Source organism: Rhinopithecus bieti, unplaced genomic scaffold, assembly GCF_001698545.2.
Source record: "Rhinopithecus bieti isolate Rb0 unplaced genomic scaffold, ASM169854v2 scaffold_10589, whole genome shotgun sequence".
Lineage (NCBI taxonomy): Eukaryota > Metazoa > Chordata > Mammalia > Primates > Cercopithecidae > Rhinopithecus > Rhinopithecus bieti.
The window spans coordinates 3,816,438-3,828,013 of NW_016807065.1; the positions used below are offsets into that span (position 1 = coordinate 3,816,438).

General features: G+C 57.3%; 1 protein-coding gene across 1 annotated transcript; it reads left to right on the forward strand.

Moving 5' to 3' along the window:
• Positions 1 to 766: 766 nt before the first annotated feature.
• KHSRP (KH-type splicing regulatory protein) lies at positions 767 to 9,480 on the forward strand. Its single transcript, XM_017880027.1, is given in 19 exon segments — positions 767 to 863; positions 1,516 to 1,554; positions 1,874 to 1,913; positions 2,722 to 2,771; positions 3,046 to 3,117; positions 3,934 to 3,991; positions 4,302 to 4,476; positions 4,591 to 4,689; positions 5,095 to 5,193; positions 5,322 to 5,424; positions 6,068 to 6,168; positions 6,270 to 6,411; positions 6,492 to 6,652; positions 6,735 to 6,844; positions 7,247 to 7,335; positions 7,408 to 7,545; positions 7,548 to 7,610; positions 7,682 to 7,759; positions 7,837 to 9,480. Coding segments are annotated over 16 exon segments (1,809 nt in total). The 5' UTR covers positions 767 to 863; positions 1,516 to 1,554; positions 1,874 to 1,913; positions 2,722 to 2,728; the 3' UTR covers positions 8,115 to 9,480.
• The last annotated feature ends 2,096 nt before the right edge of the window (positions 9,481 to 11,576 follow it).

The window sequence follows — 11,576 nt, forward strand, 5'->3', positions numbered from 1 at the left end:
CAGTTGAAGTGCTCCTCCTGCCTCAGCCTCCCGAGTAGCTGGGATTATAAGTGTGTACCGCCACACCCAACTAATCTTTGTATTTTTAGTAGAGATGGGATTTCACCAGGTCGGCCAGGCTGTCTTGAACTCCTGACTTGAAGTGATCTGCCCACCTCGGCCTCCCAAAGTGCTGGGATTACAGGCGTGAGCCACCGCGTCCAGCCATCCAAAGAATCTTTTGTTTTGGTCAAATGAGGATTTCATATCCCTTGAAGTGATCACTCTGATCAAATTTATTCAGTAAATTGGAAAAGGATTTTGAGAGTGGGGAGATAAGGGAAAGTTGAACTCTTCAGCATCCCAGGAAAACTGGGCTAAAAAAACACACACTTTCTGGTTGTGTGATCTGGGGCCACTGGCAGGAGGAAGTGTCTGAAAGCTCCTGGAATGACCTGGGGACCCTCCCCGGCACCTGAGCCTGTGTTCCCGTCACCCCTAGAATGAAGTCAGTGTGGATTATGGGCTGGCCACAATTAAGACACAAATCACAGCAGACGGGAAGAGAGGAATTTTGATAATCCTAGATAACTGGTGAGAACCTTGAGACCTCGGTTCAAAACTCGTTCTAGGATGTCTTAATCAACTGACTCTTCCCTAAATTGGAGGGCCAGACACCAAGACCTGACGGGCTTTCATATCCAGGAAACGTTCTGAGAAGTTGACCTGGGTGCCATGGAGGGTTGTTTTTGGTGGTAATTCTTCTGTGCTTACTACTATATTCTAGATTGCAGCCAAAATTGGAGGCGATGCTGCCACAACAGTGAATAACAGCACTCCTGATTTTGGTTTTGGGGGCCAAAAGAGACAGTTGGAAGATGGAGGTAACTCCCTGCTGCCGCCTTTAGCTTAGGAGGAAGGGCTGGGGGCCTAAAGAGGTGCTTCTGTTTGAGTGTGGTTTAGAGGGGGTGGGTGTTGCTGCTGTTTGGTCTTTTAAAACTTCAGCAATCCGGGCTTTGTTAATTCTTTTTGTTCCGTCTGCCATCCTGAGGTATCAGGTGGCAGAAAGGAGGGCAGATTGATTGTGACTGGGTCGAAGTTGTAAGTTCCCAAGATGATTCCTCCCCTTCTGGGAGACTGAGGCAACCAGGAGCAGTTAGTGAGGCTTGATGTGAAGTTGGCCCAGCCCTGGGTTGCGTCGCGTGACCGCAAGTAGTGGGTGATCATCTCCTGACCAACTCCACTGTTATCCGTGACACCCCTCCCTGCTAGAGGCGGGTGCTGTCCTAAACCGGGAGGACTCAGGTGCCTGGTGGTGTTTGCGTGTTCCGAAGGCTTCTTTACTCTGGGCGTTGGTGGTGGGATTGGTGGAGTCTGGCCCCGTCAGGGGCCGGTCTCTCCTAGGCTCCTGTCTCAGCTCCTGTTAAGGGTGGGGGCTGAGGGGCACTGGTTACCTTGGACATGTGGCACCAGCATCAGGTTCGAGGTGGCCGTGGGTGGGTGGGTGCTGCATCTGCCACCCTCTTTCTTTCCCAGATCAACCGGAGAGCAAGAAGCTGGCTTCCCAGGGAGACTGTAAGTCCAGGGGGTCTGCAGGCAGATACGTGGCTTCAATGGGTTGAGGTTTTCAGGAGTCAATGAGGAGGTGGCAGCTCTTTACAGAGGCACGTGGTGCTTCTATTCTGGGGCCCATACATTTGAGGGATCCCAGGACCCCTGAAATTGAGGCAGATGAACTCTGCTTTTATGGGGAGGGGATCCACAGCATCCATCAGGCACTGGAGCAGGCTGGGGACCATGGTGCCAAACTCAGCTCCCACTGCCCCGGGGCAGGCAGTGCCAAGTGCCCAAGGAGGAGCTAAGCCAGTCTTTGCTTTGGGTTTTCTTTCTACAGCAATCAGTTCTCAACTTGGACCCATCCATCCTCCTCCAAGGTAAGCCATGGTGGGGCCCACACTGCTTTCTTGTCGGTTGGCCAGCAGACTGGCCTTTCTTCTGACTTGGGAGGGCTCTGACTAGGGGCGCATCTCTCAGGTTTTATCCCCCAGTGCCAGTTGACCAGAGAGTGCTCAGACGGGAACGAGACAGAGGAGCTGTGTCCGTTCCTCATACCCCTTATCTGTAGGGCTGTAGGAAGAGAGGGTCGTGGCAGTCACTGTAGTGACAGGGTGGTCTCCGCACCCTATGGCTTCCTCCGCTGGGGTGGGGACTCTGAGCAGAACAAATATTGTCATCCTGGAAGAGGCTGGGAGGGCCTTGCCTCCCTCCCTCACACATCTGCAAGTACCCATCCCGCTCCGTGCTTTGGAGCTCAGGGCTCTTTGCCCAACCCAATGGACTGAGGTGAACCTGACACAGGGCAGTTGTCGGGGGCCAGTTTTTTGTTTGTTTATTTTTTATTGAGCCGGTAGTTTCATCAAATACTAGGAAAATAAGATGAAAAGGACATACAGCTGGCTTTTTAGAGCTCAGCAACATAGAGTGACTGTCAGTTTGCTGGGAGTCTCAGTGCTCGCTCCCGCTCTGAATCAATGGGACGGCACCAGGCCACAGCCCACAATGCCCAGACCAAACTTCTCAGGGCGGCACAGATGGGGAAACTGAGGCCTCCAGAGGTTTGGTGGCCTGTCTGGTCAGATTCTGCTTAGGCCTATGGTGGCATTGGTTTCAAGTAGACCTTCCAGAGCTTCTGTCCTCCTCCCTTCCCACTTCAGGACTGACCTTGGGCATGTCTCTTTACAGGACTTCAATGACAGAAGAGTACAGGGTCCCAGACGGCATGGTGGGCCTGAGTGAGTGTGGGTTACCTTGGGTGGGGAGGCCCACTCTTCCCCAGGAGGAAGTGTCCTGTGAGCTCCTGCCAGCCTAGAAGCCCTGGTCTGAGGGGGCTCCTGTGTGCTGTTCTCATTTGTCCCTCCTTCGTCCCCTCTGGGCAGAGGATAGGAGCTCTCTAGAGGACTGCTGCCCTCCTGAGCGTCAGAGGGGCTGGGGCCCTGGCCACGCAGTCTCCTGAGGCCCGGGCTCCCTTCCCTCATCACGCTGTGCTTTTCTCCTTTCTCCATCCAGTTATTGGCAGAGGAGGTGAACAAATAAACAAAATCCAACAGGATTCAGGCTGCAAAGTACAGATTTCTCCAGGTACAAGAGCGTCAGATTCCTGCCAGAAAGGGGGCCAGGGTCGGGCCCTTTGCAGTTTCCTTTAATTACTTAATTTTCATGGGGACTGTGGACAGGAAGCGAGCTGGCACTTGTTGGTGCTTACTACGGACTGGGCTCAGTGCAGTATCTCACTGCACTAGTACTGCCCACGGGGCGCAGCTGTGACTTCTTTCATTTTCAGTGGGTAGGGATGGACTGAGGTGGCAGGGCTAGCATTTCACACAGGGGCCTGGTTGCAGACACCAAGCTCCGCAGCAGTGCACTGACCTGCCGCATGAGTGAAAGCACCCCGGCAAGACTGCATGAGGCAGGGTGGTGCCTTGGAAAGAGTGATCACTCTTGAGGTCAGGCCCAGGTGCAAATCCCAGTTCTGGCTGTACATCTGCTCTCAGGCAATATAGTTACCTCTTTGAATCTCAGAGTCCTGAGGTACAGAAAGCCTGCTCGGTAGGGGCCTTTGAGGCTTCACGTGGGTGTGTAGCACGTGCTGTCTGTAGAATAGGCTCTGGGGGTCACCGCTGGTAGTGGGGGTGGCCAGGTCCTGGACCTTCTGGAATCTGCCATTCCCTCCACCTCATCCTTTTCCCTACAAGTCCTGCCTCTCTTCTGGGACGCCTTCCCAGCCTCGGCCTTGCCTCAAGCAGCCTCCCAGGTGTTTAGGGGAAGTAAACTGATTTGTCAGGCTGCTGAATGGGACAGAAGTGGCTCTTGGTTGTTCTGAAAGTCTCATGTCCAAGGCAGGCCTTTCTCTGCCTGTGGGCCAGGGTGGGCACTGACCCTATTTCCTCTTTCCAGACAGCGGTGGCCTACCCGAGCGCAGCGTGTCCTTGACAGGAGCCCCAGAATCTGTCCAGTAAGTCCCCGCAGGACCTCTCATTGTGATGTGGGGGACAGGCAGAAGCCCGCTGCATCCCTTTGAATTGAAAGTTGGGAGCAACTCGCATGTGCTCCACTCTTGCCCCCTTTTCCAGAAAGCCATGTTAACATTAGGCTGATTCCCTAGCAGCCCAAGACCTGGGGAATCTGGAGCCTGAGCAGCTCCAGTGACTGGCCTTTCTTCCCTGTCATCCTTATACATGTTGGGGTCACCTTCCCTTTGAGCTGGGTGGGCCACCAGACCAGTACCTTTCTCCAGTGGTGGCACCCGCTCCTCCCCTTCCCAGGAAAGCGAAGATGATGCTGGACGACATTGTGTCTCGGGGTCGTGGGGGCCCCCCAGGACAGTTCCACGACAACGCCAACGGGGGTCAGAACGGCACTGTGCAGGAGATCATGATCCCTGCGGGCAAGGCCGGCCTGGTCATCGGCAAGGGCGGGGAGACCATTAAGCAGCTGCAGGTGAGGGCAGCACCTGGGCAGCTTCCTCCACATCCGTGCACCACCCCCCACCACCACAGCAGCCCAGGAAGTCCTGGGAGAGCCCAGCACTAACAGTTAACCTTGGTTGTAAAGGAACGTGCTGGAGTGAAGATGATCTTAATTCAGGACGGATCTCAGAATACGAATGTGGACAAACCTCTCCGGATCATTGGGGATCCTTACAAAGTGCAGGTGAGCACACCCTGGGGTGGTGGACGGGGCTCTGGAGCAGCATGGCAGGTGGGCAGGGCCAGCGGCCTCGGGTCTGCATTCCGCCAGAGAGATACGTGAACAGTCGGTCATAACACCAAGAGGCTTGCAAGAGCGCTGGCTCGGAGGGCGGCCCTGAACTGACTCCCAGCTTTGTGTGTGTGAGGCACCGGCCTCACCTCTGACTTTCTGCTTTCTTATTTGGAAATGGGGCTGTTGGCAGTGACTCCCCATTCAAGTGGGAGGTAGAAAGCTTAGTAGGGTGCCATGCTGGGCTCAGCCAGGGTTCGTGGGTCCTTTGCCGAGGCCCACATCCCCCGAGAAGGTGGGGGGTGTGTGGGGCAGCAAGACTCACCCGTGAGGGCTGCCTCTCCTGTGTGTTTGCAGCAAGCCTGCGAGATGGTGATGGACATCCTCCGGGAACGTGACCAAGGCGGCTTTGGGGACCGGAATGAGTACGGATCTCGGATTGGCGGAGGCATCGATGTGAGTGTGGGCCTTGCCTTCACCCCCCGGTGGAGGGAGGGGCCGGGGTGAGTGGCTCCTCGTGGCCACTGGACAGCAGAGGGCAGCAGAGCTGCGGGCCGAGCCAACCCTGCCGCCTCCTTTCTCAGGTGCCAGTGCCCAGGCATTCTGTTGGCGTGGTCATTGGCCGGAGCGGAGAGATGATCAAGAAGATCCAGAATGATGCTGGCGTGCGGATACAGTTCAAGCAAGGTCAGGGCCTGGCCAGCGCCCCTCCCCCCACCCTCTTCAGGAGGCAGGCTCTGAGGGAGCTGGGCACCGTGGTCAGCCAGGTGGCCTCCATAGCACCTCATGGCTCCTAGTCCAGCCGTCAGAACATGCCCAGTCCCTTCTCTCCTGGGATGGCTGCATGAGGGGGTGACATGGGCTTTCCACATCCAGGGGGACCGGGTGTTCCTGTCCCTGTCAGATCTCCTCTTCCTCCCCCCACGATGGAGCCCATCCTGACAGGACAGCCCTGGGCGCCCCACGGGCTGGATCAGGTCACTCCACCTCAGCTCTGGACTCTTGCCAGTCCTCAGCCAGTCTCAGCTGCCTGCCATGGGGAGAAGGGCCCCTCTGGCTTTTCAGATATTTATTGTTCTGTAAAGTCTCACAGTGCTGGGGGTGCTGTGTGCTGGAAGAAGCTTGAGCCACCCCCTGGCTTGGCCGTGGGTTTCCTTCTCTGGGAATGTGGGCCGCCTCCCCCTCGATCCCTGAGCGGGTGGAGGCTGGGAGCGGCGCAGCGCGTCTGAGAGCTCAGGCCAGCGTGGTGTCTGCGCTGGAGGCGGCGTTGCAGGGCTCTGGGGTGGGCTCTTTTAAACTTGTCTCTCTGCTCTCTTGGTGCTGGCCTCAGATGACGGGACAGGGCCCGAGAAGATTGCTCATATAATGGGGCCCCCAGACAGGTGCGAGCACGCAGCCCGAATCATCAACGACCTCCTCCAGAGCCTCAGGGTAGGTGGCCCCGGCTGCTGAAGGGCTGGCAGGGCCTCCAGGGGAGTGTGGAGACCAGACCCGCTTCCAGGGTTCATCTTCTTCCTCCTCTTGTCTTGCAGAGTGGTCCCCAGGTCCCCAGGGGTCCAGGCATGCCTCCAGGGGGGCGAGGCCGAGGAAGAGGCCAAGGCAATTGGGGTCCCCCTGGCGGGGAAATGACCTTCTCCATCCCCACTCACAAATGTGGGCTGGTCATCGGCCGAGGTGAGTGTGGCCTCCTGCTCCTTGCCCCCTCTTTCCTGGGCCACCCCTGCAGGCCACCTTTACCTTCTGCATTTTTGCAGGTGGCGAGAATGTGAAAGCCATAAACCAGCAGACGGGAGCCTTCGTAGAGATCTCCCGGCAGCTGCCACCCAACGGGGACCCCAACTTCAAGTTGTTCATCATCCGGGGTTCGCCCCAGCAGATTGACCACGCCAAGCAGCTTATCGAGGAGAAGATCGAGGTGGGTTGGGGCGGGCTCGGGGGGTTTGGGCTCACAGCCCGGATCCCAGCCCACTCACCTCGGCTACTCTCCTTCCTTCCAGGGTCCTCTCTGTCCAGTTGGACCAGGCCCAGGTGGCCCAGGCCCTGCTGGCCCAATGGGGCCCTTCAATCCTGGGCCCTTCAACCAAGGGCCACCCGGGGCTCCCCCACAGTGAGTTTCCCTCTCTGCCTCCTGGGCTTTGGGGGCGGGGGTTCATTGAGCTGGCAAGAATAACAGACCCCATTCCCCTTTCCCTAGAAGTGCAGGTGGGGGGCCTCATCCAGCCCGTTTTGGTGGATACCATCAACAGGCACTCTTGTCCACTGCTACAGCACATATGCCTTTCAGCATCTCTCTGCGCACGTGGAAGTTTCGGGGGCTTATTTCGTGTCCTCAAGCTGACAGTGCATGTCCTTCGAGTTGCTTCTTGTCTAGGCCTTTCCCAGGCGCCCTGTTGAGCCTGGTGGTCTGGGTCTCTTGCGCCTCCCCACTGAAAAACATGCCCACCCCAGGTGGGCCGACTGCGGCCACCCCCGCACCACTGCTCAAGCATCCCTTTCTTCTCTCCTGCAGTGCCGGGGGGCCCCCTCCTCATCAGTACCCACCCCAGGGCTGGGGCAATACCTACCCCCAGTGGCAACCGCCTGCTCCTCACGACCCAAGTAAGTGGTGTGCCGCCTGGGGAGGGAGGGCCCTGTTCTGTGCCCATGTCTCACCCGGGGTATCTCCTGCAGGCAAAGCAGCTGCAGCGGCCGCGGACCCCAACGCCGCATGGGCCGCCTACTACTCACACTACTACCAGCAGCCCCCGGGCCCCGTCCCAGGCCCTGCGCCGGCCCCTGCGGCCCCACCGGCTCAGGGTGAGCCCCCTCAGCCCCACCCACCGGCCAGTCGGACTACACTAAGGCCTGGGAAGAGTATTACAAAAGATCGGTGAGTCTGCAGGGCGGTGGGGGGGCTCCAGCCCTGCCGGGGAGTGGTTTCTGACCTGTCTCGGCGCCCCCACAGGCCAGCAGCCCCAGCAGCCTGGAGCGCCCCCACAGCAGGACTACACGAAGGCCTGGGAGGAGTACTACAAGAAGCAAGGTGAGTGGCCACCGACTGGGGACGGGGCAGGGGCAGCCCTCACCCACAGCCTCTCACCTGTGTCTGTCCACCCACAGCGCAAGTGGCCACCGGAGGGGGTCCAGGAGCTCCCCCAGGCTCCCAGCCAGACTACAGTGCCGCCTGGGCGGAATATTACAGACAGCAGGCCGCTTACTACGGACAGACCCCAGGTCCTGGCGGCCCCCAGCCACCGCCCACGCAGCAGGGACAGCAGCAGGCAAGTGGGAATTGCCACCCTCCTCCTCCTCCTTTCTCCTTCCAACCCCCGGCCACCGTCCATCCTGCCTTAGTGGGTAGCGCCGGAAACCCCTTCCCCTGCGGGGTGTGCCCTTGATGCCTGCAGCGGGGGCCGTGTGGCTGGAGGTCTCCGGGAGTCCCCACGCACCACCAGGGAAGCATTCGCTGGGTCCAGAGGTTAAACGAAGAGGCCTCCCTGCGCCGGCTGCTCGTTCCTGTGTGCCGCTGTCGTGATGCTGGGGAGCGCTGAGACTCGCAGGCGGGACTTCTGAACTGCTGGGGAGTCGGGGGGCAGGCAGACAGCGCGGACGGTGGGCACCGGCCCGGCCGCCACCTTGCTCACAATCTGGCCACTTGGGAAGAAAACGTCTATTTTTTCCCCTTCTCTGCATCACTTTTTTGGTTTTTGTTCTTTTTATTCTTTTGTTTTTTAAACCCATGATCTTTTTTCCCGTGTCCAAGTGACTGTGTTGCAGGCGGCCCGGCTCTGGCAGGGACTGGTGGGGACGCAGGGAGCGGCCCAGGCCCCTGCCCTGCCGGGCTTAGCCTCCCATGCGCTCGCGCTTGCCTGTGTCCCGGGCTTGTCTGTGAAGTGGGCATGAAGATCGTTGCCACCTTCCAACCTACCTCACAGGGGTGTTGTGGGGACACCATGATCTCTGGATTGTTCATGTTGTTGTGCTGCGCCGGGAGCCGCCGCCCTCCGGAGACAGGGCAGCTCCCCTCCGACCCTAGCGCCTCCACCCTCCGTGGCCCCAGTTCCTCTCTTCCTGCTCTGTCCCTCCTTCTCCATCAGGGAGCAGCGTGACTTCAGCGAGTCCCGCGAGCACCTGGCTAGACAGTTAACAAGCACGTCCTTCCAGCCTGAGCCAGCGCAGGTTTGGGAGGGGGCTTCCTGCCCCCCCCCCAACGGTGTTCCAGCCCCTCCTCTCTTCCGCCCCCTAGTCTCCCACCCTCCCCTCCCCGTAGTGACCAATTCCTATCTCTTCCCTCTCCGCAGGCTCAATGAATCGAATGAATGTGAACTTCTTCATCTGTGAAAAATCTTTATTTTTTTTTTCCATTTTGTTCTGTTTGGGGGCTTCTGTTTTGTTTGGCGAGAGAGCGATGGCTGCCGTGGGGAGTATTGGGGAGCCCTCGCGGCAAGCGGTGGGAGGGGGCTTGGGGGCGTGCTGGGCCCTCACTCTCTCGCCTGTTCTGTGTCTCACATGCTTTTTCTTTCAAAATTGGGATTCTTCATGTTGAGCCAGCCAGAGAAGATAGCGAGATCTCGATCTCTGCCAAAAACACCTTAAACATTAAAACACAAAGAGCAAAGCAGAACTTAGAAAATTATATATATATATATTAAAAAGTCTCTATTCTTCACCCCCCAGCCTTCCTGAACCTGCCTCTCTGAGGATAAAGCAATTCATTTTCTCCCACCCTCGGCCCTCTTCTTGTTTTAAAATAAACTTTTAAAAGGAAAAAAAAAAATCACTCTTGCTATTTCTTTTAGTTAGAGGTGGAACATTCCTTGGACCAGGTGTTGTATTGCAGGACCCCTTCCCCCAGCAGCCAAGCCCCTCTCCTCTCCTCCCGCCCTGGCTCAGCTCCTGCGGCCCCGCCCGCCCCTCCCAGGACTGGTCCGTTGTCTTTTCATCTGTTCAAGAGGAGATTGAAACTGAAAACAAAATGAGAACAACAAAAAAAATTGTATGGCAGTTTTTACTTTTTATCGCTCGTTTTTAACTTCACAAATAAATGATAACAAAACCTCCCCGTCTGCGGGTGCTGTCTGTCTCCCCCCGCTCCTTCCCTCCCTCCCTGTAGTTTTGAAGCAGATGTTTGTTCTTTATAGATGTTGTTTAAAAAGCCTGATAATGGTGACTGAAAATTACAAACTTTTTTTTTTTTTTTTTTTTTTTTTTTAAGAAAAGTATAAGAGAAAATAGTTTTCTTCAGGCGCAATGTGCTTTCCTAACCCTGCCCCCCCCCCACCTTTTTTTTTGTTAAATAAAGTGTTTTTTGTTTAAAAAAAAAGACTGCGTGCCGGCCGCAGTTGTGTTTGTGAGAGGAAACAAGTTGAGGAGCAAGTCTCGGCTATTAGAGTGGGGTGTGGCCCCCAAGACTTTCCCCTTCCGATGTAGGAAGGGGAGGCTGGCCAAGCCCAGCACTGCTGTCTTCCCCAACCCAGTTTCCCTCCAGCACCTTGGGGAGCAAGGCGCTCAGGAGGGCCTCAGGGACCAGTGTTCCCATGGATGGGCTGTTGCTACAGGAAGTCCTCTGGCCTGTTAACGTTCAGAGCCCTGAGGTAGGAGCCAGGCCCGCGCCAGTGCTCAGTGGGTGATGGCACTGGATGTGAGGTGGGAGAGGGCACTGAGGGGCCACCTGAGCTGTTTGGACCTGGGCGGGCATCTTGTAACTCCCCATGCAGCTGCAGGGTCTCTGAGGTTGTTGCTGAATGCCAGCATTTAAAACTGGCTTCATCTCAAATGTCCTGGGCTCACAGGCCCGGTGAGAGCTCCAGCAGAAGCCAGTCACAGATGTGGTCTCTAGGGGGGACTGTTTACAGCCCCCCAACCCATGCAGGTGTGCCAGGCACCTGGCCTGGTGGGGCGTGTTCCTTGGTGGCCCCTGGCCAACCTGCCTGATGGGGAAACAGACCCAGGGAAGGGGAAGCTGTTGCTCTGGAATCACAGGGGCATCACCCCTCATTTCTGGAGGCCTCATCTAGGCACGCACCCTCCCACGTCCTGCACGGGTTCTGGTGAGGGGCAAGGCCCACCCCCAGCCCCTCCATCTCACTGCAGACTCTCAATGACAGCAGTGCTTGGCAAAGATGGTCTCTGGTGCTTCCTCTGCCAGGATCTAGAGAAGAAGGAGCTGCAAGGGTCAGGTCTGGGCCCCACAGCAGGGACATCACCTTCTCCCGCTCAGATCCTGGGAAAATCCCAGAGGCATGCACATGAAGAGAGAGTGGGGACAGGGTCAGGAAAGCTTGTGTTGCTGACTGCTGTGTGAGGACGTGCAGGGAGGCCCCACCAGCGTCCCATCGCCTGCCCACATAAGCTGAGGCTGGGTTCCCAGAGCATTTCCTAGGGGAATGGGAATCCCCCAGGTTACCTGGTAGGAAAGCGAGGACCAGGCCCGGCTGACCCTGGGCTGTTGAAGCAGGACTTGTTCTCTAGGGGCTGGGGTGTAGTGAGCCAGAAGCAGGGAACACCGACGTTTTGGAGCAGGGTCTTCTGCTGGTAGAAGGTCAAGACTGGCTCACACAAGGTGTAGTGCGTGTCCAGGCGCTGGCAGATGGCCAGCTCCGAGTCGTCTGCCCAGTGCTCCACTTGGCCCCAGTGTAGCACTCGTCGGACCATCCTCTCCGTGGAGCAGTCAAACTGATGACACTGGGGACCAGTCCACCTAGGAACCCGAACAAGGGGGCTGGATGAGGAGGGACAGGCACGGTGGTCCCAGAACCCCGGTTTCCCTAGAAACCAGGTATCTAGGATTACATGGGCAGGTATAAGAAATAATCAGGCGGCTGGGCGCGGTGGCTCAAGCCTGTAATCCCAGCACTTTG